Source organism: Hemicordylus capensis, chromosome 1 (assembly GCF_027244095.1).
Source record: "Hemicordylus capensis ecotype Gifberg chromosome 1, rHemCap1.1.pri, whole genome shotgun sequence".
NCBI classification, from domain to species: domain Eukaryota; kingdom Metazoa; phylum Chordata; class Lepidosauria; order Squamata; family Cordylidae; genus Hemicordylus; species Hemicordylus capensis.
Window position 1 is genome coordinate 423073067 of NC_069657.1, and position 26361 is coordinate 423099427.

At 45.4% G+C, this 26361-nt stretch overlaps 1 protein-coding gene, 1 long non-coding RNA gene and 1 other non-coding gene across 3 annotated transcripts in view; 1 reads left to right on the plus strand and 2 right to left on the minus strand.

The window, feature by feature from the left end:
• Positions 1–5732, plus strand: part of PKDCC (protein kinase domain containing, cytoplasmic) — a 71431-nt gene extending 65699 nt beyond the window's left edge. Inside the window, exon 7 of the mRNA XM_053311223.1 lies at positions 2638–5732. Coding sequence (XP_053167198.1) covers positions 2638–2723 — 86 coding nt within the window. The 3' untranslated portion in view covers positions 2724–5732. The remainder of the gene's footprint in view (positions 1–2637) is intronic.
• Positions 4928–4999, minus strand: TRNAA-UGC (transfer RNA alanine (anticodon UGC)). Its single transcript has one exon. It is a non-coding gene; the product is annotated as a tRNA-Ala (tRNA).
• An 11250-nt stretch (positions 5733–16982) lies between the features above and the next one.
• Positions 16983–25964, minus strand: LOC128351567 (uncharacterized). The gene is made up of 2 exons (XR_008319871.1): positions 25850–25964; positions 16983–17168 (listed from the first exon to the last, which is right to left on the minus strand). It is a non-coding gene; the product is annotated as an uncharacterized LOC128351567 (long non-coding RNA).
• Between the last annotated feature and the right edge of the window lie 397 nt (positions 25965–26361).

The window sequence follows — 26361 nt, forward strand, 5'->3', positions numbered from 1 at the left end:
CGTGACGAGTGCCATAGAGATTAGTGTATGTGTGTAGGGTGACCGCTTCCAGCTGGATGAAATGCGAGAAGGATCCTCCTTTGACAAGTAAGGAGGCCAGCATGCTGAATTTAGGCACTAACAGATACTAACAAATGCAACCTTACTTGAAGGGCAGCCTCAGATGAACCCTGGGAACTTTGTGGGGCAGAGTCACAGATGTTAAATGTGTATCAGTTTGTTGGTAGTCTTGCTCATCTCATGTATTGCTTAGACTTATAATCTCTTTCTTGCTTTGGAACTCAAAGCAGTTTACAGTAAACTAATCCAATTTAAAGCAATAATTATAGCACTTTAAAATAACTGGATGATGCTTTAAAATTAGCAAATTAGCTACAGGACATAAAGCTGTGTGTGTGTGTGTGTGTGTGTGTGTGTGTGTGTGTGTGTGTGTGTGTGTGTGTGTGTAAACTGCCCAGGGACATTTTTGTATGGGGCAGAATATAAATGTAAACATAAAGTGCGTCATTGAGTCGGTGTCGACTCCTGGTGACCACGGAGCCCTGAGGTTGTCTTTGGTAGAATACAGGAGGGGTTTACCATTGCCATCTCCCGTACAGTATGAGATGATGCCTTTCAGCATCTTGCTATATTGCTGCTGTCCAATATAGGTGTTTCCCATAGTCTGGGAACCATACCAGAGGGATTTGGACCAGCAAACTCTGGTTTGCTAGTCAAGCCATTTCCCTTCTGCGCCATTAGGTAGCTTATATAAATTTATTATTATTATTATTTCTTGTTTACACAGTCAGACAGGTGTTATTGACTGGTTTGTTTTATCCAGACATCGAGTCCTTCCCAAGGACCTGGGATGCCAGAATTTTATTGTCAATGTTGTTGCTGTTGTTATAGATATCGTCGCAGAATATAGGCTGTTCCCAGTAAAGCTGCTTTTTGTAATTGGCTGATGGTGATTTCTGTGGCCCCTATGGTGTTGAGGTGCTCTTCAAGGTCTTTTGGAACTGCACCCAGGGCGCCAGTTACCACTGGGATTATTTTGGTCTTCTTCTGCCACAGCCTTTCAATTTCAATTTGTAGATCTTTGTATTTGGTGATTTTTTCTATTTCTTTTTCTTCTATTCTGCTATCCCCTGGTATTGCTATGTCGATTATTTTAACTTGTTTTTCTTTCTTCTCGACTACAGTGATATCTGGTGTATTGTGTGGCAGATGTTTGTCTGTAGTCGGAAGTCCCATAATATTTTTACATCTTCATTTTCTTCAACTTTTTCAATTTTATGGTCCCACCAATTTTTGGCTGCAGGTAGCTTGTATTTTTTGCAGATGTTCCAGTGTATCATCCCTGCTACCTTGTCATGCCTTTGTTTGTAGTCAGTCTGTGCGATCTTTTTACAACAGCTGATTAGGTGGTCCACTGTTTCATCTGCTATTACTACTACTACTACTACTACTACAACAACAACATTTATATCCCGCTCTTCCTCCAAGGAGCCCAGAGTGGTGTACTACATACTTGAGTTTCTCTTTCACAACAACCCTGTGAAGTAGGCTAGGCTGAGAGAGAAGTGACTGGCACAGAGTCACCCAGATAGTTTCATGGCTGAATGGGGATTTGAACTCAGGTCTCCCCGGTTCTAGTCCAGCACTCTAACCACTATACCACACTGATTTTATTTATGTACTAAATGTAAACTGTTATTATTATTATGTACTAAATTATTATTATGTACTAAATTATTACATAGTTATTATTATTATTAATTATTAGTACATAAAATTATTATGTACTGAATTATTATTATTATTAATATTATTATTATGTACTAAATGTAAATTATTTATGTACTAAATAAAAATATATAATTTTTTTGTTATAAATTAGAATCCATTCATTCTGTACTGGAACAGGGACATTAATCAAAATGATCCACTGGAATTCTTTTTTTTTTTCAAAAGTGGAATTTTATCACATAAATCGTTGCATTAAATAGTTGACAAGTTGATTGGTTTAGGGCTAAAGTATCTTGTTAACCATCCTGAAGTCTTAGGTCAGAGGGTGGTATATAGTAGTAGTAGTAGCAGTATTTTTAAAATTTGGGGTTTTAAAAAATATTTATACTGTATTAATATTTATATTCAGAGTTCATTTATTTCCCTTCCTATCCAAAAGGCTGGAATAATATTTAGCCCCCAATGAGAGAGATTGCTTATTAATCTGATCTTAACCCTCCCTTTCCCTGACCACCCAAATCCAGCGTGAATGAAAAATTCTCATACTGCCTCTCAAAGATACCCAGATCTGAGGCTATGGTGAGCCTTCAAGGAAAGGGAATCCTAAAGTGGAAGACCAGTCACTTGAGAATACTGCCCTGTATATCTCTGTGGTCCTGACTTGACACACAGAAGACAAATTAAGGGGGTGTTCCGGGATGATGATAGGTCATGGGTGGGCAAACTTGGCCTTCCAGCTGTTGTTGGACTACAGCTCTCATCATCTCCTTCCACAATAAATTGAGGCAGGAGATGATGGGAGTTGTAGTTCAGCAACAGCTGGAGGGCCAAGTTTGCCCACCCCTGTGATATCATTTTGCTCTTTCATTCTAGTAACTGTTTCCTTTCATTCTGTCATCTGTTTAGGTCGGCAGCTCGTCTACTTCAAGATGGGATCCACTTCCATTGTGCCCGATCATGACAAGACAACATATGTGAAAGTTATTGATTGAAAGCTAAAGTGTCTTACAGATCCGATCCTATGCAAATTTACTCAGAAGTAACTCCAACTAAGTTCAGTAGGGCTTACTCCCCAGTAAATGTGCATAGCATTACAGCTCAAGACCAGCCAGTAAAACATGGTAGCTGTTTGCATCAACATAGACAGCTGTTACGTACAAGGAGGGTAAGGATGGAGCAGGAATTGCACTATCATTCTAATCTACGGAGCGTGAAACCAAACTTTAAAGAAGAGATCTGCATGACCAGGACGAATGTGCAATAGAATTATATTTTTAAAATGTGATTTTTCTTTTTAAGAAGCAGAATGAAATCCAAAATGTGACACACTGTGCTGTTATCCATAGGTTGCATGAAAGCAACCATCAGCCTTTGTTTTTAAACTACATTTACAAATGCCATGAAAAATTCTGCATAGGGTATTGGTGGAAATTCTTGCTTTCTATTGGGAGGTTGGGACCTCTGTTAAGGTATTTATGTGGGCAAGTACAATCACTGCAAAACTGTTAAGAGATCAGGCGATCCAAAGCAAAAGATCAAATGAAATCTCCTGGAAGACAATCAGTACTTCTGTTATTTGTACCAAATATATAAGGCCAAAAATTATGATGGTCGTTACAGAATGGGTCGATGTAGTTTAGGGCTGTCACCCGATAAAACATCTTAGTTGATGAATCATATGCATTTTAGTTGGTTAACTGGTTAATTAATGGATTAAGTCTGCACAAGTCTGCCTATGAGGAAAAGAAATATTTTAAAGAAACACACACATACCATCAGTGTGTGGAATGAATTTTGTTCTGAGTGGCAGTATCAAAGCAGTGTGTGCACACGTACATTCAGAGTGGGGCCTTCCTGATTCAACCTGAATGGGATCTAAAATTAGCTGAGTGGACTTTAAAAAAACCCACTGTTTGCACACACCTTAGAGCTAACACTGGTCACTTCCCAGTGAGGGAAGTGCAGAGGCAGGCAGTGATGGGCCTGGGCCCAGCACCATTGGGCAGCTGCTCTGTCAGCTCATATTCCTGCATATGGTTGGCCAAGGGTAGTTCCACCCCTGGTTCAACATACGGTCTGAACAGGGCTAAAGATACATTGCACCTGTCTCCATGAGGGTACAGTGGTGTCTGAACTCAGTGCAGCAGTATCATTTCCTGTAGCATAGATACCATGTACTTGCATGAGAGAAAGTAAAGGGGGCGTTCAGACCTTGTTATGGCAGGAGTCTACCCCATCCCTGGTGACCAGTTTCCTGTAGGGGAGGTTTTGTCTCTCCTATAACAGTTTTGAGAACAGCAGCCTGTTTACATTATCCCAGCCATAGAACTGAAGGGGAGTAATTGGCAATCGAGCCAGCCTAGACCCATCCAGATTGCTCTGCTTGGGTTCAGTTTCTTGGTCATGGCAGTGAGGTTATTCTCATGACACGAGATGCCTGGGTTACTCCAGGCAGCTCATATTATCTGGATCACCGAGAGCTCTCTGCTGCTCCAGTCCTGGGTAGCCTGACTGCTTTCTCTAGCTTTTACCAATATAGTACGAATCAATGGTTCGTTCCACCTCGGCCAGCTATCATGTGTGCGATCACCGCCAGGTGGCTGGACCTACCCCTGGCATGCTGCCATTTTGGGCAGCAAGCCGGAAGGGAAGGGGTGTCTGTGCAGAGCAGAATGGCAGTTCTACTGAGAGCAGCAACCACTCTGCTGCTCATGTGGGGCTCACTGGGATGCAAGAGGGCTTACTCCCGATCTTGGCTCGGACTCCGCCGACTGCCGTGTTGCTGATCATGTGGGTGTGTGACACAGTGGAGCCCAAGACAGTTGCCGTTCGTCTGCGGGGAGGGCAGGCAAGCTGCTGCCTTCTCCCCAGCCTCACGGGAGAGGTTGTGAGAATGACCTTACTGTGTTACACTACAGTGCTACAAAGGGAAGGAACCCAGAAATTAGCTTTTAGCTAGGTTGATCAATCAACCTGTCTATTTTCTAATTTAACATTAACGAGACTGGTGTATGTTTCTTTTGCTCAGTACCAAATCCAGGTAAACCTGTAGCTTCACAGGAACATAGGAAGCTGCCTTATACCAAGTCAGACCCTTGGTCCATCCAGATCAGTATTGTCTACACTGACTGGCAGCAGCTCTCCAAGAGTCTTCCATGGAAGAGTCTTCCAGGCAGGAGTCTTTCCCTGCCCTTCTGGGAGATGCCAGGGATTGAACCTGGGACCTTCTGCATGCAAAGCAGACACTCTACCGCTGAGCTACAGCTCCGTGTTTAATGTTGAGGCATATCATTGAAATGAATATGATTTTAAGCATAGGGTTTTGATGCATGAGACTTGAGCATATGTTTGATGTTCTGCATCAGATGTTTGGATCAGTTGAAAGGCATGGATACGCAGGTTGGTTGTATGGGCAACCCATGTTACTCATCGTGGGACTACTGTGAAAGATGTTCTGGATTGCTCTTGGATCTAGTTGAAGGCATTGCCCTAGGGAAGCATTGTGGATAATTCATGCCAACAAAACTTCTGCAGACTTACCTGTTCAGGAAATCTCTTGAAAAAACACTCAGCATGGGAGTGCCATATATCATGGTGGGATTGGCCATGTTTTTAAAATAGCGTTTATGAAGAGATGTATCCTTGACACATCAGCTAACAATTATTAACAGCACAATTTTTTCAGGTGTATCTTATAACAAAAGGTACAGTACTATCACTGAATCTTTGGAGTTCTGAAGGTGCTGCTAACCAGCTTTAAGAACTAGTGACCTTAAACAACTGCAAGTGAACCCAAGCCTTAATGATGCAATAGGAATAGCAAAACCTTTTTCAAAGGCAGTGTGTCTAGATAATATGCTTTCAGTGAAAGCAAACAAGGAACTCTTTAAGTGTGACGAATGTCATACTGTTTTCTAGTTTGTACATTCAGAATCTTTTGTACTTTTGTTCTTAAATTGTTTTATTTTTGTATGAAAATAAAATTGAACTGGATGACCTTGTTTTTGCCATTGTTGTACTTTTTCCTTTCACATTTTTTTTAATGGCTCTTTGATCCTGCACCAGCTTATTAATGCTGTGCTCTCTCTCTAATGGGACTCTGAGAGACTGGCTGAAAGAACGGGAGCTAAACTCTTTTGTAGAACTTCTAGGGGGCTATCCATATTGACTCGATTTGATATATTGAGGTACAGATGACATTATCCAAATGCTTGAGGTGGTTTTCAGAGCTTGATAATTAAATACCTAAAACGAAATGGTGATGAGAGTATATGCAAAAAAGGGCCTCAAGCCAAAACTGACCAGCACAAAAAGATGTAAACCCAGAATGAAAGCTTTTGCAAATGGCAGAGCCACTACTGTAGGATGTAGGAGCCACTACTGAAATGTAGGAGCCACTACAATGTAGGAGCCAATGTAGGAGCCACTACTGAAAAGGCCATGCTGTGCCCCCCACCCCAATTGATTCATGGTATAACACATACGATGAATATATCAAATATTTATATGCCGCTTTTCAACAAAAGTTCACAAAGCAGTTTACAAAGCTATAAATAAATAAAATGGCTGCCTGTCGCCAAAGGGCTCACAATTTTAAAAAGAAACGTAAGATAGACACCAGCAACAACCACAGGAGGGATGCTGTGCTGGGGAGGGATAGGGCCAGTTGACAAATCAAATCTACCAAATAGCATTTATATAGAGAGGGCCCAAGTACGGAGTTATATACATTGGCCTTCATAAGTCACCTATACCAGGCAGCAGCAAAATAGGAAGGTGCTGGAAGTAGATGCTCACTTCAGTGACAATGGCAAATGCATCATCTCATACTGCATGGGAGAAAGGCAATGGTAAACCCCTTCTGTATTCTACCAAGAAAACCACATGGCTTTGTGGTCGCCAGGAGTCGACACCGACTCGATGGCACAGTCTTCTACATACTATGCAGCACACTGGCCATCAAAAATGGGCTGTTCAGTGGCTCAGAAGCAGCACACATGCGTCCCTCTTAGATGGGTGTGGTCTATCAGCCACTAACTCAGTAAGCCTTGCAACAATCCTTGAAGATAGGTCAGATGTACTATCCCCTGTTAAATAGGAAACAGAAGACTCTGGTTGAAAGCTTGCTTAAGCCCACAGGAAAAAAAGGAAACGTCGTGCCGTCGAGTCGGTGTTGACTCCTGGCGACTGTAAAGCCCTGTGGTTTTTCTTTGGTAGAATACAGGAGGGATTTACCATTGCCTCCCCCCGTGAGGTATGAGATGATGCCTTTCAGCATCTTCCTTTATCGCTGCTGCCCGATAAAGGAGTTTCCCATAGTCTGGAAAACACATCAGCGGGGATTCAAACCAACAGCTTCCTGCTCTCTAGGCAGTTTACTTCCCTGCTGTGCCATTAGGTGGCCCATAGAGGCTTGCCAGAATCTAAAAAGAGGCAACTTTTAAACTGGGTTTCCTAGTAGTCAGCTCTGCCTCTTAGCTGCTTTGCAATATTGTACACAACCCTTTCTCCTAATGCATACAATAAAAATATATATTGAGAATTAAAAGAGCCAATTCCATGTAGAAAAGAGGAACTTCCTATGGAAATGTGACTAGAAATGTGTTAAGAGGCACCATGATCCAATAAATAATTTTCAGTGGTGGTAATAACTACTGCTAGAGGATATGTTTGTTGGGCTCAGTAAACCTATATCCTTGATGGACTGAGGCTCATTTTCAGCTCAAGTTTATTTTGGTTCCTGTGGACACCAACACAGAAGTTCACAGAAGTTGAAGATGCACAAAAGATACCTAGAATGAGTGGTCTGGCTGAATCCCTCTGGGCACAGAACTCTATACATATAGGAGTTCCTTGTGGCAAAAGTATTCTTTTTTACCATGTTGTTCAAAGTTTTGACTGGTTTATACATTTCCTTGCCTTCTTCAAACCACTTCCTGAAGCTCCAAAGTAGGAAAATGAGACACCAGCCCGGCTTGAAACAATTGATCCTTGGGATACAAGGCAAAGAAAATTCCTGACATCAGAACATGGATTTTTACAGTGTAAAAGAAAGTGGGGCGATTCTCACGACCAACAAAAATCGGGCTAGGAGAGCCTAGCCCGATTTTTGTTCGTCGTAAGAACCCCCGGGCTCGCAGCCGAGCCTGGTGGTTCTTGAGCGGGTAACCCGCTCGAGAACCCCTGCTAAAAAGCAGGTTTGTGGAGCGAGCACTCCAGCAAACCTGATTTTTAGGCTTGTGAGTAGCCGCGGCTTGGCTTCGTGCCACGCCTACTCGTGAGTAGACCCCCAGCCGGGAGGTGAAAAGACGCCTCCCGGCTCGGGGGTCTCCCCAGTATGCCCTGCGTGCTCGTGCAGGGCATACTGGGGCTTGCAGGGGCCGCGCAGCCCTCGCTCCCCCCACCCCGGGCTGGCTCCATCTCGGAGCCGGGCATCATGTTGGAGGCCGATTCGGCCGCCCAGGGCTCCCTGCTCGCTCATGAGTGGGGAGAAGGGGCTTAGCCCACTCTTCCCGCTCAGCGCCCTAAACCAAGTCTCACTGATCGTGAGACCCGGTCCAGTGTCAATTTATGAAATGAGCAATCTGCCAGGCCACTTAATGAATGGGATGGAAGAAACTGAGGAGAGGGTAGGCTTTTGTCTATAAAGGTATTGAGCATTCTTCAGAATTCTCCTGCTAACTAGGCAAAGAGGCACCTTTCAAAGTGATGATTCTCTTATAATTAGTCGCAGGAGAGCAACTGGCCCTGTTCTAGGAATGTGCACAAATCGTGATTCGAAGAGCGATTCGCAACACAGCCCTGGCACCTTTAAAACGGAGGAGAGCATGTCCATACCTGCTCTTCTGCCATTCACCACAGCTTCTCATCCAGGTGGCATGCCCCCTACCTGCCATAGCACACTGGTGCTGCTCCACCAGCTGCCCTCGCGCGATGGTGGTATGAACGTGGCCTCTGCGCATGCGCAGCGGCCATTTATGTGGTCAGCATATGCAGAGGCCATGTGCATGTTGCTGGCACGCTATGGCAGCTGGAGGGAGTGCTGCTGATGCGCTATGGCAGCTAGGGGGCATGCTGCCCGTACAGGAAGCTGCAGAGAGTGGCAGAGGAGCAGGTATGGACCTGCTCTCCTCCCTTTTAAAGGTGTCCTACCTTTAAAGACTTTCCTACTAATCACTCTTTGATTCACCATTTGTGCACAACCCTACCCTATTCAACCCCAGCTCTGCACCCCTCTAGTGGCTGTTGCTGGTGTCCACCTTGTGTTTCTTTGTAGACTGTGAGCCCTTTGGGGGACAGGGAACTAGGGATGTGCAGACCAGTTCAGGGGTTCAGTTCGGGGGAAGACGGTTCAAGGTTGAACCGGAAACCCCACCCCCCGGTTTGGTCTGGGCCCGGACCGAAACACACACACACACACACCCCGTGGGGTTTACAATCCTTAAATATTTTTATTATTTTTAAACCTGTTACTCCCTTGGGGGGAGTTCCTGGAGATGGCAAGGGGTGGGGGTAGATAGCCAGACTGATTCATATAGAAGAACTGGGGTCCAGTTTGGATATTGCTTCATATGCCAGCTCCCAGCACACACTGTAAGGACTTTAGAATGCATCTCCTTCCCCACAACACATCAGGGCATCTTTCTGTTGGGGTTTGTGATTATTTAACAAAGTGCCAAGGAAGCTACCACTCCAGTTACAAAATGTGGAGGATAGTTGTTGCAGCCATTTAAAGAATATGCATGGAGATCACTGTAAAGTCTAAACTAAATTGATTTATTGTTGAAGAACTATGGGAAACACCTATATCGGGCAGCAGCACTATAGGAAGATGCTGAAAGGCATCACTTCACACTGCGTGGGAGGAGGCAATGGTAAACCACTCCTGTATTTGTTGGAGATTAACTTCCAGTGCATCGACCTTTTGCACCAACTGTCCTAATGACCACTAGGGGCATTGGGAGTAGAGACAGTGCGTCAGGGTCTCCCTATCTGTCCCTACTCTATGACCCCTGAACTGACTCTGCAGCACTTCCTGTGCTGAGTCACAATCCTTCCTTTCCTCCTAGAGAGCAGATGGAAACATCTCTCTCTCTCCTTACCTATCCATTATGCAGTCCTTTAGATTAGAGCTAGGTCTTTCCTATCTAAGTGTATTTAACCAATAAATATTTAGTGTTTAGTCATATAAGGATCTCCATGTGTTTTCTCTAAATAGCTGCAATATCCAAACCATCTTCTGCTACCTACTCTGTAACTGGAGTGTGTGCTCATTCCTTAGTGCTCTGCTGTTTTACCTATTGTGGGTAAAAATCAACAACCTCTAACAGTATTCTACCAAGAAAATAACATAGAATGTGATTGCTAGGAGTCGACACTGACTCGACAGCACAACTTTACAGTTGGATAGAAAATACCTAATCCTATCTAAAGGGTACATAATGAATAGGTAGGAGGAGAGAGAGATGTTTCCATCTTCTCTCTAGGTGGAAAGGAAGAGGACTGACTCACTACAGGAAGTACCTGAGGAGTCAAAGCAGGGGTCATAGAGTACAGGCAAGCCAGCACAAATAAGGAGACCTTCACTAACTACCTCTATTCCCAATGCCCCTAGTGGTCATTAGGATAGTCAGTGCAAAAGGTTGATTTATTCATTTTATTTATTTAACACATTTGTATACCTCCCAAAATGCAAGTCACTGGAACTCCATCTCCAACACTTTCTGTAATTGCGGGGGGGGGGGGGGTTGTCCTTAGAACCACTTCCTCAGCCATACTTGTCAATGCTAGTTTAAACTTGTGCTTACGGGACATGTAGAGGAGCAGTTTGGATAACCCGCCCACCACGCATGATTTTGGAAAGGCATCCCAGTGCATCAGGGTGGCGGGGAAGGATGTGTGCACTCATGGAGCGTGCATGTCCTGATTGCAAATCCTGGGGGCTGGTGGGCTTTTTTAACCGGCCCTAGGAGAACAAAATAGCAAAGCAAGTGAGCAGAAGATTTTCCTTCAGAAATCTCTTCACTGGCAGGCAGCTCCAAACGAAAAACCGGTTGGGTTCCCCCCCCCCTTTTCTTCTCGTGCTCCTGTTGCCCATACACAGACTGGACAAACAGGTTTTATGGCCTCTATGCACCTACAAGCTGGCTATGAGTGAACCAGCCCAGTGGCTGAATTGATCTGCAGCACAAATTGCACATCAATAATTAGCATCAGCAGTCAGCGACTAAGCTACGCCAAAGTCAAAGGAAGTATTTGAATAACATGGCTGTATGTATGTATGTATGTATGTATGTGTTTTAATATGCTGCCCTTCAGGCCTGGGATTCCCAGAGCATCTTCCAACACACCTGGGGCTGGCAGAAGTGGGAGGGATGTAACAGTAAAAACCAATGGACACGGCAGGAGGTGCCAGCCTAAGCAATACAAGGCAGGAGAGCTGGTCTTGCAGTCCTGAGCATGAATTGTCCCCTTTGCTAAGCAGGCTCCACCCTGGCTTGCATTTGAATGGGAGACTATATGTGAGCACTGTCAGATATTCCCCTCAGGGGATGGGGCCGCTCTGGGAAGAGCATCTGCCTGCTTGCATGAAGAAGGATCCAAGTTCCCTCCCTGGCATCTCCAAGCTAGGGCTGAGAAAGAGGCGATTCTCACAAGCAACTAAGGGTGCCCAGCCCGGTTTTTGCTGTTGGTGTGCAGCAATGGGAGCCAAGTAGCTCCGAGCGGCGGATCGGTGGCAAGCCCACCTAAATACCACCCCCCACCCACTCCAATAGCGCTCCAATAGCCCCGTTTTCCTGGTTGTGTGCCTTCCCTTCGCCCAACCCCCGGAGCTGCCGGGCGAGCCACAGCCAGGTGCAGGAGTGCCGGAGTGAAGGCCGAGGAGGGTTCCATGGTCATCTGCAGGGAGAGTGGGTCAAGCTCTCTCTCTCTACGGCACCCCTTTCAGCTCTACACACTGATTGTGTGTAGAGCCTTATTGACTGTTGCCTGCAACTGCTGCCAGTCTGTGTAAACCATACTGAGCTAGGTGGACCATTAGTCTGACTCAGTAGAAGGCAGCTTCTACAAGGATCCGTATTGTACCTATTGTCAGTGCCAGCCCATGACATTTTGATGCCTGAAGCAAAGCACCAAATGGCATAGTGCTTTACTCCTTTCCCTCCCGTTTCTCTCTTCCCCTCATTAAAACCATACACCCCCAATTCCTTCCTTCCAAATCTTTCTCCCAAAGGTATGTCCGCCATTGAAAGGTGGGGTGCAAATGCAGCTCTCCGGGAGCCACCAGCCCCTTCCTCCTGTCCCCCGCTGTGCTGGGTGCTTGGGCCAGCCGACAAGCCAGCTGCTCTCCAAAGTCACCAAGCCAGCATAGGAACACAGGAATCTGCCATAGACCGAGTCAGGTCATTGGTTCATCTAGCTCAGTATTGTCTCTACACAGACTGGCAGCAGCTCTCTAAGGTTACAGGCAGGAGACTCTCTCAACCCTATCTGGAGATGCCAGAGAGGGAACTTGGAAGTCCCAGTGTTCCCTGTAAGAGGGATTTCCAGATGTTGTTGACTACAGCTCCCAGAATCTCCAGCTGCAATGGCCTTTGGCTGAGGATTCTGGGAACTGTAGTCAATAACATCTGGAAATCTGTCTTAGAGGGAATAGTGCTTGGACCCTTTTGCATGCAAGCACTCTTCCCAGAGCAGCCCCATCCCCTGCAGGGAATATCTCACTGTGCTCACATGCAGTCTCTCATTCAAATGCAAACCAGGGTGGACTCTGCTTAGCAAAGGGGGCAATTCATCGAGAGCAGAGGACTTCTTTAAGGCAGGCCTGTCCTTGCTGGCATGGGGGATTGCAGCCACGCAAACTCCATGATGTCATCAGGCCATGTTGGCGCAGCCAGGGCAGAGTTGAGGGCCAAGTGCCAACAGTGAAGGCAGGCTGGCAAGAGTGGCAAGCAGGTGCACAGGGGGCCCCATCCTCATATCTTACCCCAAGGCTGGTCTCCAACCTCCCTACGCCCCTGCGCTCTCCCTGCCTCCTTTTTCTATCAGGAAGTAAAGTGAAAAAACATTGTGGTGCCATTTGGCCTTCATTCATCTGCAAGCCCTCCACGGGAAAGGAACTAGCTTAGTCAATGTACTGCTCTAGAACTGGCCCACCGTCTGCTGCCTAAAGCACCCACTTCACCTTGTTTCGTGGAAGGATCGGCCCTGCCTATAGCAAAGACCTTCAAGCACTGTGGAAAAAAAGTGTAAGGGGCAATAACTGAGTACAAGAGCAAGGAGCGTATCAAGTTAGCCAGGAAGGGGTGGGCGCAGTTGGCCTCGTTGCTGGATACAACCATCTGTGGTCCAGCCTAGAATTCTGACAAAGCAGAGATAACAGAGACTGTGCTTTTCAACTGATAAATGACACTAAACCAGAATAAGCCTTTCCCCCTGCTGTTCATTTTTTTTGCTAACAACCTTTTAGCTTGTTCATCAGCTCTCTTGTTTCTGGTACATTGTAAGGATGATCCCCCAGTCTAAAGAAACTTCACACACTTGTAGACCGCAGGGCAAACTGGTCTGAATTAAATGTTAAGTTGCTTGTAAATACATCTACAATAGGTGGGACAAACCGCTTTATCTTTTCATGTTCATTTATTATTTGATTTGGTATATTTCCAAACAGACCAATTTTTCACATACTGCAGAAGATGGAGGAATCTGACGCGCAAGCAAGAAGTTTGGGAGAGGAAAGGCCAGAACACCCTTCCTCATATGAATATATTTGTATACCTTTTCTTCTATATTTTATTCATAATTCCAAAAGAAAATATTTCATAATCCACCCCCCCCATTTCCCCCATTTTTCAGAACAAAAAACAAACCAAAAAACCCAAAACTTTTCTGCCCCACCCCCCGGCCTTGACATCTCTAGGGACAACCTATCAGATGGATGGATGCACAGTAGGCATTTTAGATCTAGCTAGAAGGGATGTGTAGGGAACCAGTTTTGGTGATGCAGTTCAAATTTAAATCAAATTTTATGTATTTAACATATTTTTATACCACCCAAAATTTATGTCTCTGGGTGGTTTACAACAAAGCAAAATAAATGACAACAGAAAAAGTGAAAACATTAGTTAAAACAAAATACGTGAGAACAGTTATAAAAGTTAAAAAGTTAAAAAGAAAATGTTAAAATATTCCAACAATTTAAAATTGTAAAACAATATTTTAAAACAGTGTTAAAACCGAATTGCTGGTCCACAAGGCAGTTTGGTTGAACCAAATAGCCACGCAGTAGTGCTAGCGCAGCACTAAGGAGTTTGATCACTTCGCTTCTTGTTCCAGCACGGAGAGTGGCAACCAAACTTCCTAGCATTGCACAAACTGAAATGAGAGGCACACGTGCGCCCTGATGCTTAATCAGGGTGCACACAGGCCTCTTATTTAGTATCTAGGCAAAGTTGGGAAGTTTGATCACCTCTCTCTTTGCTCAAAGGAGGAGGGAAGTGATCAAACTCTTTAGCGCTCTGTGCTAAAATAACCCTAAAACTACTAGGGAATTTTCCTCTATAGAAGCACTCCTTTCATTTCATTTCACTGAACAGGGATAGGACCAAGGAGCAGTGGCCGACAGGGAGTGTGGGGTGGTTGGGCCTGGCTGCGAGGCATGGGAGAGCGCAGAGCTGGGGGCGATTGCCCTGCTCGCCTCACCTAAAGGATGACCCTGATGGTTTCAATCGGGCTAGGCCTGTCTTCTGTCCCCTTGTGGCCAATCAGAGTATGGCTAATAACATTATGGGGCTTCTCACATCCTGGTCATGCAATGCATGCAGGGAAGGTTCTCCCAGGATTGGGAGGCCCTTCTAAGTTTCACACTCACCACTGCCACTATCGTCTGCAGTGTGTTCAAAGAGCTAAAAGGAGGCTCTAATCATCTGTGAGAATCAGGGTAGATGTTCTTCCCTCCCCTAAAACATCCCCAGATGACTGTATGGAAGACTTTATAGAGTGCCATTGAAAATGGTACTGATTGCACCCATCAGATTCAAAGCACATTTCTGAAATTTGTTTCATTAATACTCACTACTAATGAGTGACTCCGCTCACCCTGATCTCTTTCAGTGGCCACAAACTACAGGTGATGTTGGGAATTCTCTCTGGTAGGAGAAACCCTTTTTTTCATTATAGCAGAGTGCACAGAGGCATAACACAGCGGAATTTAGTTAGGCATGCGTGTATGCTGAGAGTAAAGTAACTTGGAGCTAGTTCATAGTTTCAAATCAATATAAATGGTATTTATTAGAGAACTCCATTCTAGATAGGAAAGTGAGGAGTTAGGATCTCTAATCTATCTATCTAGCTGGATGCAGATGGATTCTGCATCTATGCACACATGGTGCAGGGAGAGGAGCTTGCATGTTGTTGCAAGGTAGAAGGAAGGGAAGGGAAAAGGGAAGAGGAAGTGCAAAACAGGAAGGAAGGAAGTTAGTCCCTAAGAGTAGCAATCTACATTCCAAAGGGATAGTGTCAGAGCAGTAGAGAAGGGATGACCAATGTCTTGACCCTCTAGCCCTCTGCCTCTCTAGTCTGTCCTCCACTGTTTTTGAGACAAGAGACAGTGCAAAGTCCTTCACTTCCAACAGGTGATAGATTAATCTTTAACATAAGTACATTTTCTAAACCTGCATCTTTTCAGCTAAGCAAGTCAGATCAAGCATTTACCCAGCACGTAAGAAAATACTGGCTCCTGTTTCATTCCTCTACTCTGTCAGCTGTGAAAGGGATCTACTGATTAGGTGATCACAAGACTCTGGGTGGGGGTACTTGCAAGTGCCAGATCCTGGAGAAGAACGAAGAGGAAAAAAGGAGAGAGTCATGGGAAATCAGTCGGAAGAGCTGGAGTGATTGACATTAATCATCCTGGGCACTGGCTGAACAATGCCCAGGATGATTAATCAATGCCTATCAAGGAAACAATTGAGCAGGCATGAGTGTTGCTTGTTGTTATGAGCAATAGTTTGTCTTTGCCTCATCCCCTTCCTTCTTCTTTCACTTCCAACAGTTATGAAATCCTGCTTCTCAGATCTGGACCACAAAATATGCTTGGAGATGCTGCTAGCAGAACCCTTGTGACAACTTTTGCATCCTTCCAGAAGTGGAAGCAGAGAGAAGCTGCTTCCTTGCCTGTTGCGTCTGCCCCTCTAGCTACCGGCTGACATATAGAGCAAGGAAACACTGGAGAAGTGAGAGAAGGAGGCTAACAGCACTTCCCAGCTAACTTCACCATTGCCCTGGGCAGGCGAAGCCCATGAACACGCCTCCGGGGGCGGGGCGGCTTCTTTAAGTGTCAATTGAGCCAGTGCTCCATGCCGCCCAGCAGCCCCTGTGGCGGGGAATCACCTCTGCCACTCACCTGCCTCCCACGGAGGCGAGCCCCCACCAGCAGCCAGGTGAGTGGCGGAGGTGATTCCCTGCCGTGGGGGCTGCTGGGCAGCACAGAGCACTGGCTCCATTTACACTTAAAGAAGCCACCCCCACCCCCGGAGGCGCGTTCACAGGCCACGCCTGGCCCTGGGGAAGGTGCATCAGTGAGCAGCCCTCGGGGACATATTTCTGGGTGGCATGAGGGTTTCCTGGGGAAGGGAAGGTTGTCAAAAATCGCCCCTTCCTCATTGCACTGGTGCAGTTAGTCAAGAAGTGCTGTTAGCCTGCTTCTCTTGCTGAAGCAGTACTTCCTTGCTCTGTACACCAGCCACTATTTTTAGAAGGCTACAGGTGAGGGATGATTTGGCTAAAATTGTGAGGAGCTGAGAAGGTAGGGCTTATGGATTCCAGGGCTGTGGATTTCAGAGATCCCACCTCCCCTGCTCAATTCAAACACTGCCCATTCCAACTTCTAGAATGGCTTACCTTGTGGAGGCCGGACTCATCATAACCCATGCAACACATTGACCCTCCTAGCAGCGCATGAAAGGTACAAGCCCCTTGGTCATAATAGCAGAAGACTAGCATCTTTGTCTTCATGTGCACATTACCTGCATAGAGGATATGAGTGCTGAAATCATGCTTCTGGCACAAGCTGGCAAACAGATCTAATCCTGCAGGTGATGTGTAAAGGGAATAGGGGAATAGAAAGCGTCAAAAGAAGAAATATATCAGTCAGGCCCGAACAAAGACACGGTAGATGCTTGCTCCATGTGCTAAACTGGTTGTGGCTGCATGACAGAAACAGTACCAGAAATTCCACTCAGAGACTCAAGACAGGATTAATTTTTAATTCCCCAAAGCCAAATCAGGATACAGCACAGCGCATGCTGTTTCAGTTCCCAGCTCCTTAAGAATTTCCTCCATTCCTTTTGCAATCCACGTCTGTCTGTGTTTACCCTCTTTTGGTTCCTGAATCCTGCTGCTCCTCGTAGCCCCGGTCTCTGGACACTTTATTCTCTCTGTATGCAAATAAAACACTGCTCAGCCATAATTTTTGACTTGGCTGCCCAGAAATTCTCCACCCCACCGCAGTTCATATTTTGTTTCGCTGGCCCTGCACTTGCCTAGAGGCCTTTCTCTGACTTGCTTGACTGTTAAAAACTTTGTAAATGTGTAGGCAAAACTAAAATGAGAACAATGTTGACAGTTGCATTCACAGATGTGCCAACTAAATACATTTCCTAAATACAGTCCTTATTTTCTAGCATTTGTCCCTGATAATCATTAGGTTTCTTCACAAGACCATTTGTGGGTTGGTTGGAGGGTTAGAGACCTCCTACCCCATTAGCAGCACACAAGCAGAACTTTTATTTGGGTTAGCCAACCTGGGAAACATACAATTAAACCAGGCCTGGAGCCCATTGTTGAAATCACAATCTGATAGTTCCTTAGGCCTCCATGGCTTCCTAGCATGCTTTGCACTGCCAGTAGACTGGAAAGCCTCATTACAGAAGCTGCCTTCTGATTGGCCACGAATGAGCAGGAGGCAGACCCAGCCCTGCTGAAGCAGCTGCAGTGTCAGGATCATAGAGTGGGCCTTGCAGAGTGGCAGATCCATGGACAGCAGCCCCTGTAGCCACAGCTTCTATTTTTTCTGGGCCTGCTGAGTCCCAGTGGCTGAATAGAAGAGGTAGGTAGATCCACACAACTGGAAAAACAAGGTAGGAGAGCTCTCCTCTCCTCCTACCTTGGTTAAGAGCAGGGCACAAAATCTGGGCTACCCTGCTTTGAGCAACCTGGGTTAGAGGCATTTCCGTGAGTTCAATCAAGCAAACCAGGGTAGAATTCATCCTACCCTGATTTTGATGATTGTGTGAAGAGGCCCATTGTCTCTCCTTTGTGCCTATTTCTGCCTTTCTGGAAGGCTTCCTAAAGTGCTGTTAGGGTGATTTGCTTCAGCTCTCCTTCTTCAGAGTTCAGCTCCCTCTCTAGGATAGCCAGAAGTTAACTCTCAGAGTGCGGAGTGGATGTTGTCACTAGTGTTCATTCATTCTCTCTCTCTCTCTCTCTCTCTCTCTCTCTCTCTCTCTCTCTCTCTCTCTCTCTCTCTCTCACACACACACACATACACACACACAAACACACACACACCCCATAAGAACATATGAAGACCCTTGCTGGATCAGGCCCAAGACCTATATTGTCCAGTATGCTGTTTCCCACTGTATTACACTGGGGATGGGATGTATGTGTGCTGACAATGTCCTGGCTGCAACCTTTTTCATCAGCTTCCAAATGCTTTTCACGTACAGCCCCACATAGAGCATGTTGCAATAACGGAGCTGGGGTTGGACCAGAGTTGGCTTACAAGCCAGTGGCTGACATACTGCCCAATGCTCTGTCTGCCTAGTAATGGAGCATTTGAGGCTAGAATTGCACAAATATAGGTGTGGGATAGAGTACCATCAAAATAATGGCCCTCTGTCACACAACTGCACCTGCAGAATTCTAGCATCTTGCACAAGTGCACTATTTCATGCCTATGGAAGCATGGAGCATTGTATGATATTGTAGTGAGCAGCCTTCCCACCCTCTAAAGAGTTAACAGGAAGTGAACCCTTGTCTTGATTGACAGGCTGATGAGCTCCAGGGCTCAACCAATCAGGTGGGTGGGTTATGAGAGCTGTAGCGGGAATTCTGGGAAGAAAGTAAGTCTGTGCTGGGAGTGTGGAGGACATGCAGCAATGGAGCTTGCTGCAGCAGGATGACTGTAGATCTTTATAAGACAGGATTGTAGGAGGCTTGATTCTCATCAGGAGTTTGGTGAGTTCAAGGGATGGAAGCCAGGCCTTTTGGCTTTGGAAATTTAGTCTAGGAAAATAGTGTTTTCGCATCAGACTTCACATCAGGAATTTATATTTCTTTGGGTGTGTGCTTTGCATTTTCCTATATATCTGTTCTTTGCAAGTGTGCTGCCCCATAACCATCTGGGCACATTTGAAGTATTTGTGTAACCAACTAAGTATGTTTAAGTGTATCTAAAAAGCTAAAAGCCTCAGACGGAACTAGTCTGTAGTAATTTTAATAAAAAGTCTCTCCCCCCTGCCTGTTCTTTATTTTTTACAAACCTCCAAGAGTTGGTTATTAACCCAGCAGGAGAGAGTGGGGGGAAGCAGGGGGAATTCTCTGGTGCAAATGTGTGTCAAAGAGAGCTTGGCCTAATTAGCAATTAACTCCACATGAAAGCAGATACCTAGGAGAACAATTGGCTTTATTCTTGCCTATTAGCAAGGGGGAGCATATTTTTTGTATTTGCCTAATGCCCAGTTACAGAGAGACTCTGGACGAAAGCACTCTTGTCCGACGGTGAGATTGTCTGAAAGCCTTAGAGTGCTTGGTGGCAGCAGTAATCTACCAGAACTTCTGGGTTGACCTGAATCATTTTCTTAGCTTTCTGGGTTTTGAAAGTTAAGGATTTTTAATCGCTTGTAGATAGCTTCTCTGAGCACTCTGCAGAAATGAATCATCACTGATAGGAGTCATTCCTGAGCTAGTTGACTGAGAAGACTGCTAAGAGCTGGAGAGCCAGCATGGTGTAGTGGTTAGAGTGCTGGACTAGGATCGAGGAGACCTGAGTTCAAATCCGCTTTCAGCCATGAAACTAGCTGGGTGACTCTGGGCCAGTCACTTCTCTCTCAGCCTAACCTACTTCACAGGGTTGTTGTGAAAGAGAAACTCAAGTATGTAGTACACCACTCTGGGCTCCTTGGAGGAAGAGCGAGATATAATTGTAATAATAATAATAATAATAAAAAAACTGGTTCAGCCAATTTATTCATTAACTGACCAGGACAGGTTAGCATTAGAAGAGGCATTTTCCAAGGGGACTCACTATCCCCTCTATTGTTGGTAATCGCCATGACCCCACTTTCACAAATACTAAACAAAACAGGCCTCGGATACCAAACATCTAAAACATCAAGTAAAATCAACCATCTGCTGTACATGGACGATCTGAAGTTGTATGGAAAGTCCCAGTCAGAAATCGAATCACTGCTAAACACTGTCCGTATATTCAGCAGCAATATAGCAATGGAGTTTGGACTAGACAAGTGTGCTGCATTAATAATGAAAAGAGGAAAAATAACAAAAACAGAAGGAATAGAACTGCACAATGGAAGCAACATCAAGAACCTGGAAGAGAAAGAACGTTACAAATACCTGGGCATTCTCCAGGCTGATAACATCACACACACTGAAGTTAAAAGAAAAATTGGAAGTGAATACATCAGGAGAGTTAGAAAAATCCTCAAGTCCAAACTCAATGGCGGGAACACCATACAAGCCATAAACACCTGGGCTATACCTGTTATCAGATACACAGCAGGAATAATAGACTGGACCCAGGCAGAGCTAGAGACTCTAGCTCTCGTAAGACCAGGAAAATCATGACCATCAATCATGCTCTGCACTCCCGCAGTGATGTAGATAGGCTCTACCTCCCTCGCAGCTCAGGTGGAAGAGGAATGCTGCAAGTCCATCAAACAGTAGAGGAGGAGAAAAGAGGCCTTGAAGAATATATCTAGGACAGTGAAGAAGATGCACTTCAAATGGTCAAGAACGAGAAACTATTCAACACCAATGAAAGAAAGCAGGCCTACAAGAAAGAACAAGTCAAGAACCGAGCAGAAAAATGGAGAAATAAGCCCCTGCATGGTCAATATTTGCACAATATAAGTGGAAAATCAGACATCACCAAGACCTGGCAATGGATTAAGAACGGCAACTTGAAGAAAGAAACAGATGGTTTAATACTGGCTGCGCAAGAACAGGCACTGAGAACAAATACAATAAGAGCAAAAGTCAAAAAATCCACAACAAACAGCAAGTGCCGCCTTTGTCAAGAAGCAGATGAAACTGTGGACCACCTAATCAGCTGTTGTAAGAAGATCGCACAGACTGACTACAAACAAAGGCATGACAAGGTAGCAGGGATGATAAACTGGAACATATGCAAAAAATATAAGCTACCTGTAGCCAAGAATTGGTGGGACCATAAAATTGAAAAAGTTGAAGAAAATGAAGATGTAAAAATATTATGGGACTTCCGACTACAAACAGACAAACATCTGCCACACAATACACCAGATATAACTCGAGAAGAAAGAAAAACAAGTCAAAATAATCGACACTGCAATACCAGGGGATAGCAGAATAGAAGAAAAAGAAATAGAAAAAAATCACCAAATACAAAGATCTACAAATTGAAATTGAAAGGCTGTGTCAGAAAAAGACCCAAATAATCCCAGTGGTAATTGGCGCCCTGGGTGCAGTTCCAAAAGACCTTGAAGAGCACCTCAACACCATAGGGGCCACAGAAATCACCATCAGCCAATTACAAAAAGCAGCTTTACTGGGAACAGCCTATATTTTGCGACGATATCTATAATAACCAACAGCATTGATGATAAAATTCAGCCATCCCAGGTCCTTGGGAAGGACTCGATGTCTGGATAAAACAAACCAGTCAATAACACCTGTCTGACTGTGTAAACAAGAAATAATAAAACTGGTTCAGCCAATTTATTCATTAACTGACCTGAGTCAGGAAAGGAAAAATTCCACACACCAATTCTCTATAGGTACGCTGGCTGGTTTGCACAGATGTTATCTCAGCAGTCTTTACAACAGACATTTAAGGTATTGCCATTTGATTCTATAGGGGATTGCGGGTGAGAACTAAGGAATAACACTTTGCCAGCCTGGGAGTTCTTGGTGGAACTAAGATTTGAATTCAGGGCTTTCAAGTTCATAGTTGTCTCAATCACTACATTACACTAGTTATCCTGGCTGTCATACTGTACAAGGGTATATCAACCCAGTAACATCTCATGTATGCAAGTTGTGCAAATGCAAACATTGTGAAAATGACCTTACAGAAAAGTAAGTCTATTGGAAATAATAGAGGTACTGTTGTGCAATATTATGTGCACAATTTAGAACATAAGAACAGCCCTGCTGGATCAGGTACAAGGCCCATCAGGTCCAGCATCCAGTTTCACACAGTGGCCCACCAGATGTCTTTGGAAAGCCCACAAGCAAGAGGTGAGGGCATGCCCTCTCTCTTGCTGTTGCTCCCCTGAAACTGGTATTTAGAGGCATCTTGCCTCTGAGGCTGGAGGTGGCCTACAGCCACCAGGCTAGTAGGCATTGGAAGACCTGTCCTCCATGAGTTTGTCTAAGCCCCTTTTAAAGCCTTCCAAGCTAGTGGCCATCACCACATCACATGGCAAAAAAATTTCCATTGATTAATTATACGCTGTGTGACATACTTCATTTTGCCGGTCCTAAATTTCCCAACAGTTTCATGGGATGACCACTGATTCTTATCTTATATGAGATGGAGCAAAATTTCTCTCTGTGATCTCTCTCTACTTCATGCATAATTTTACACACCTTGATCATGTCCCCCCCGTAGTCGCCTCATTTCCAAACAAAAAGGCCCCAGATGTTGTAGCTTTGCCTCATAAGGAAGGTGCTCCAGGCCCCTGATCATCTTGGTTGCCCTCTACCACACCTTTTCCAGTTCTACAATGTCCTTCTTAAGATACATTGAGCAGAACTGTACACAGTACTCCAATTGTAGCTGCACCATAGATTTGTATAAAGGGATTATTATACTAGCATTCTTATTTTCAACCCCCTTCCTAATGATCCCTAGCATGGAATTTGCCTTTTTCACCACCGCTGTGCACCGAGTTGACACTTTCAACGAGTGCAACTTGCTTGCACACAATGTTACTGGTCTGACATGCAGCATGTCACCCACAAAGCCTGCATGGTCCTCTTCTTTGGATAGGGAAATATTCAGTTTGATGGTCTAGCTTTTGAAATAGTCCTGTGCATGATGCACAGTGAATGCTTAGTTGGGCAAGACGTAAACCTTTCACACTACACTCCTTCAAACAACCAGGTTCCATGTACTGGGGCAGCCTTAGGTCCTGCAGTGTGTGAGGCAAGGTGCTCATGGCTGCCTTGACCCATATCTCTGGTGGGGGCCAGCCTCCTTTCAAAACTGGCCAAGCTAAAGCAAGCTTTGAAACTGGTGTGGGGGGCATGGAGGAGGACAAGTTTCCTACAGCCTCTTCTTCTCTCCCTGTGCTTGTGGTATTCTTTATAATGCATGTAAGGAGAAGTGCTCCTTGCTATGTTTGCAAGGGTCAGGTTGATCCCAAAGAGCTCCTCCAATGGCAGTAGTGAGGGGGGAGCACATCTTGCCTCCCTGCTGGTGCCCCAATAATCTGCTGACTGATGTGACTGTCTTACCTCGCCTCATGAAAGGGCCGCCCCTATACACCTGACTCTCGAAGTATAAAGCATGCTTAGACCATTATAGTCTACTCCAAGGGCTCCCAACAAAGGGTTCTTGAAGGGCTCCCAGGAGGTAGTCAGAGCCCTTCTTCCCATGCTACACCACACTATTTGTTGAGGATCATCAGACTGAAGCCAGCATCTCCTTGGCAATGTGTCTGCTGCAGAAGGGGAGGAAAGAGGTTGAAGACGGACTGACAGGCTTTGGAAAATTAACACTCTCAGAGGGACAAGTAAACTTGTCCCATTAATTTCAGTAAGACTGCTTATGAATAACCTAATGTGGCTGTGAGCCAGTGACTATAGTCCGTCTCCTGAATTGCAGCCTATAGTCAGCCTGTCTCCTGAACTGCAGCACTTAAATTTGTGTCTTTATATGTACACACAGAATATCTCTATATGAATGTCTTTATATATACACCGATATGTCTCTATATTTGTGTACAGAATGTCTTTATATGTATGCACATATATCTCTATATGTACACACAGAAAAATTTAAATGTGATGATTATGAGAAAGGCCATTTGAGTCACTGGCTTACATCCACACTAAGTTATTCATAAGCAGTCTTATTGGACATAATTGGACAGGTTTACTTCTCCTATAAATTTCAGTGGGAGTAATCATGAGTAGCTTAATCTGGATGTAAGCCAGAGAGTAGCCTGTCTCAAACTATAATATTTAAATTTGTGTGCACGCGCACACATACAAAATCTCTATGGTGTACCTGAACTGAAAGTTGGTGACAGAAGGGTCACACTTGTTTTAAACAGTTGGGAATCTCTGACTGGTTTCCCAAGATCTCAGGAAGAGGTTTTTCCAAGATAAGCCTACTAGTTGCAATTGTTTTTCACTGGAGATGCCAAGGATCGAACTTTTCTGTATGCAAAGTTTGTGCTTTACCACAGAGCAATGTTCTATTTCATAAGTGGGTGCTCCAAAAGCCAACCCATGTTGAAAGAAACACAGAATCCTGCTATCTGAATCCATCCTAAGTTATCCTAGATAAAGTCCACGAAAAGAAGCTCTTGAGAAGACAAGCCTCAGACCAGGCGAAGCAGCAAACCTTTGTTTTCTTTCCTAAAAAAGACAGCAAGCAAGCAGACAAACTCAAGAACAAGGAGGAAAGAACATGTTAAGTTTGTTAGGGCTAGTCTTTTCTAGGGTTTGATTTCTGGCTGGCTAGGAGTTTGTATTTGACAGGCCAGTTTCATATTCAGTTTCAGTTGTGCCTGGAGTGTCAGTGGGTGGGGATTAGATGCAGGTGAGTAACACAGTTTGTGGGAGCGCCTGCATCCCTGAGGTGGCTCAATTTGAAAGCAGCTCTTGAGAAGACAAGGCTCTGACCATGGGGATCTGCTACCTGGAGCTTCACAAACAGCAGTTTGCTAAACAGATATCAAAGGCGTTTGCATGGTGTTTAGTGGGGAGGTGTGCAGGGAGGCACACAAGTGGCCCCCCCTTATGATAAAGGAGACACCCAGAACAAGGAGAAGGTGAGTACAACCTCACTTCAGTAATTTTCTTGGAGGGCAAAGCTTAAAACTTTTACTTAGCTACCAACTGCAGCTAAAACCTAGCTTTCAAGGAAACAAACTCTGAGGCAAGTCTCACGATCAGTGAGACTCGCCTTTAGGGGGTTTGCAGGGAGAGTGGGTTTAGCTCACTCTTCCTGCATATGATCACCCACGGAGCCCTGGGTGGTTGGATTGGCTGCCCACACAACTGCCGTCTCCGTCACAGAGCCGGCGGAGGCTGTGGAGATCGGGGGCCGTGCGGTCCCCGGAGGTTCCAGCATGCCCCGCATGAGTGTGTGGGGCATTCTGGAGGGACCCCTCCCGCTGGGGGTCTCCTTGTGTGTTGCCACGGTGTGGAGCTGTGCTGCGGCAATACATGATCAGGAAGAAGAGGTTAACGGAGCGCTTGCTCTGTTAACCTCAGCTAAGGGGAGGGGTAATTAGGCAGATTTGCTACCGGGAGCCGCACAGCTCCTGTGGCAGCACACAACTGCCAAAAAGCGGGCTAGGCTCCCTTATCTCGCTTTTTGGCGATTGTGAGAACTGCCTCTCTCTATATTCTAAATAGCCAATAAAACCAGTTATGAAGGTAGAATGCCAGCATGGGAGGGGGTGCTTCCCAGTGTACTGCACAGAGTGTTGCATTTATGACTATCTGCCTGAGAGACAGAAGTCGTGGGTGTGCACGCTTTACTCAGCTGCCAACTGCAGCTAAAACCTAGCTTTCAAGTAAACAAACTCTATGAGGCTATTCACACGAGCAGCAAACAGGGTAACCCTTGAAGCCCAGTTGTAACCCTTTTACCCACCTCACAGCAATCACACAAGCACATGGTGAAGCCTTGGCAGGGTGCCTGCAAGCTTGACCATCACCATTAGGGGGTTTCTCGCGTTGTTGGTCCTCCAGCCCTGCCCCAGGCAGCAGCAAACCCCTGAATGGCCAGGGGTGATCATGTGACCCATGGAGACCACTCAGAGGGCTCCAAGCTGCAGTCCTGCTTTGCAGCTCCCTGATTGGTGGGTCCCTGGAGCCTGCAGTTAACCCCTTCCTGGCAACTCCAGCACTGCCAAAGGTACTGAGCCTTGTCCTGGTGCCCCCAAACTAGTGCCTACGAGGCATGGATGGCAGGGCAGAAGGGAGCAGCAGGAGCTGCTGCCAGCCAACGCCAAAGTAACAGCCAACATGTACACTCATCCACACCCAAACACACACCCCAGAACCAGGAGGGACAAGGCAGATACCCCCTGGTTCTCATTCAGCCCCCCTCCCCACATCCGCCACCTGTGGAAGTAGAGTCAATGGCAGGTGAAGGCTGTTGCT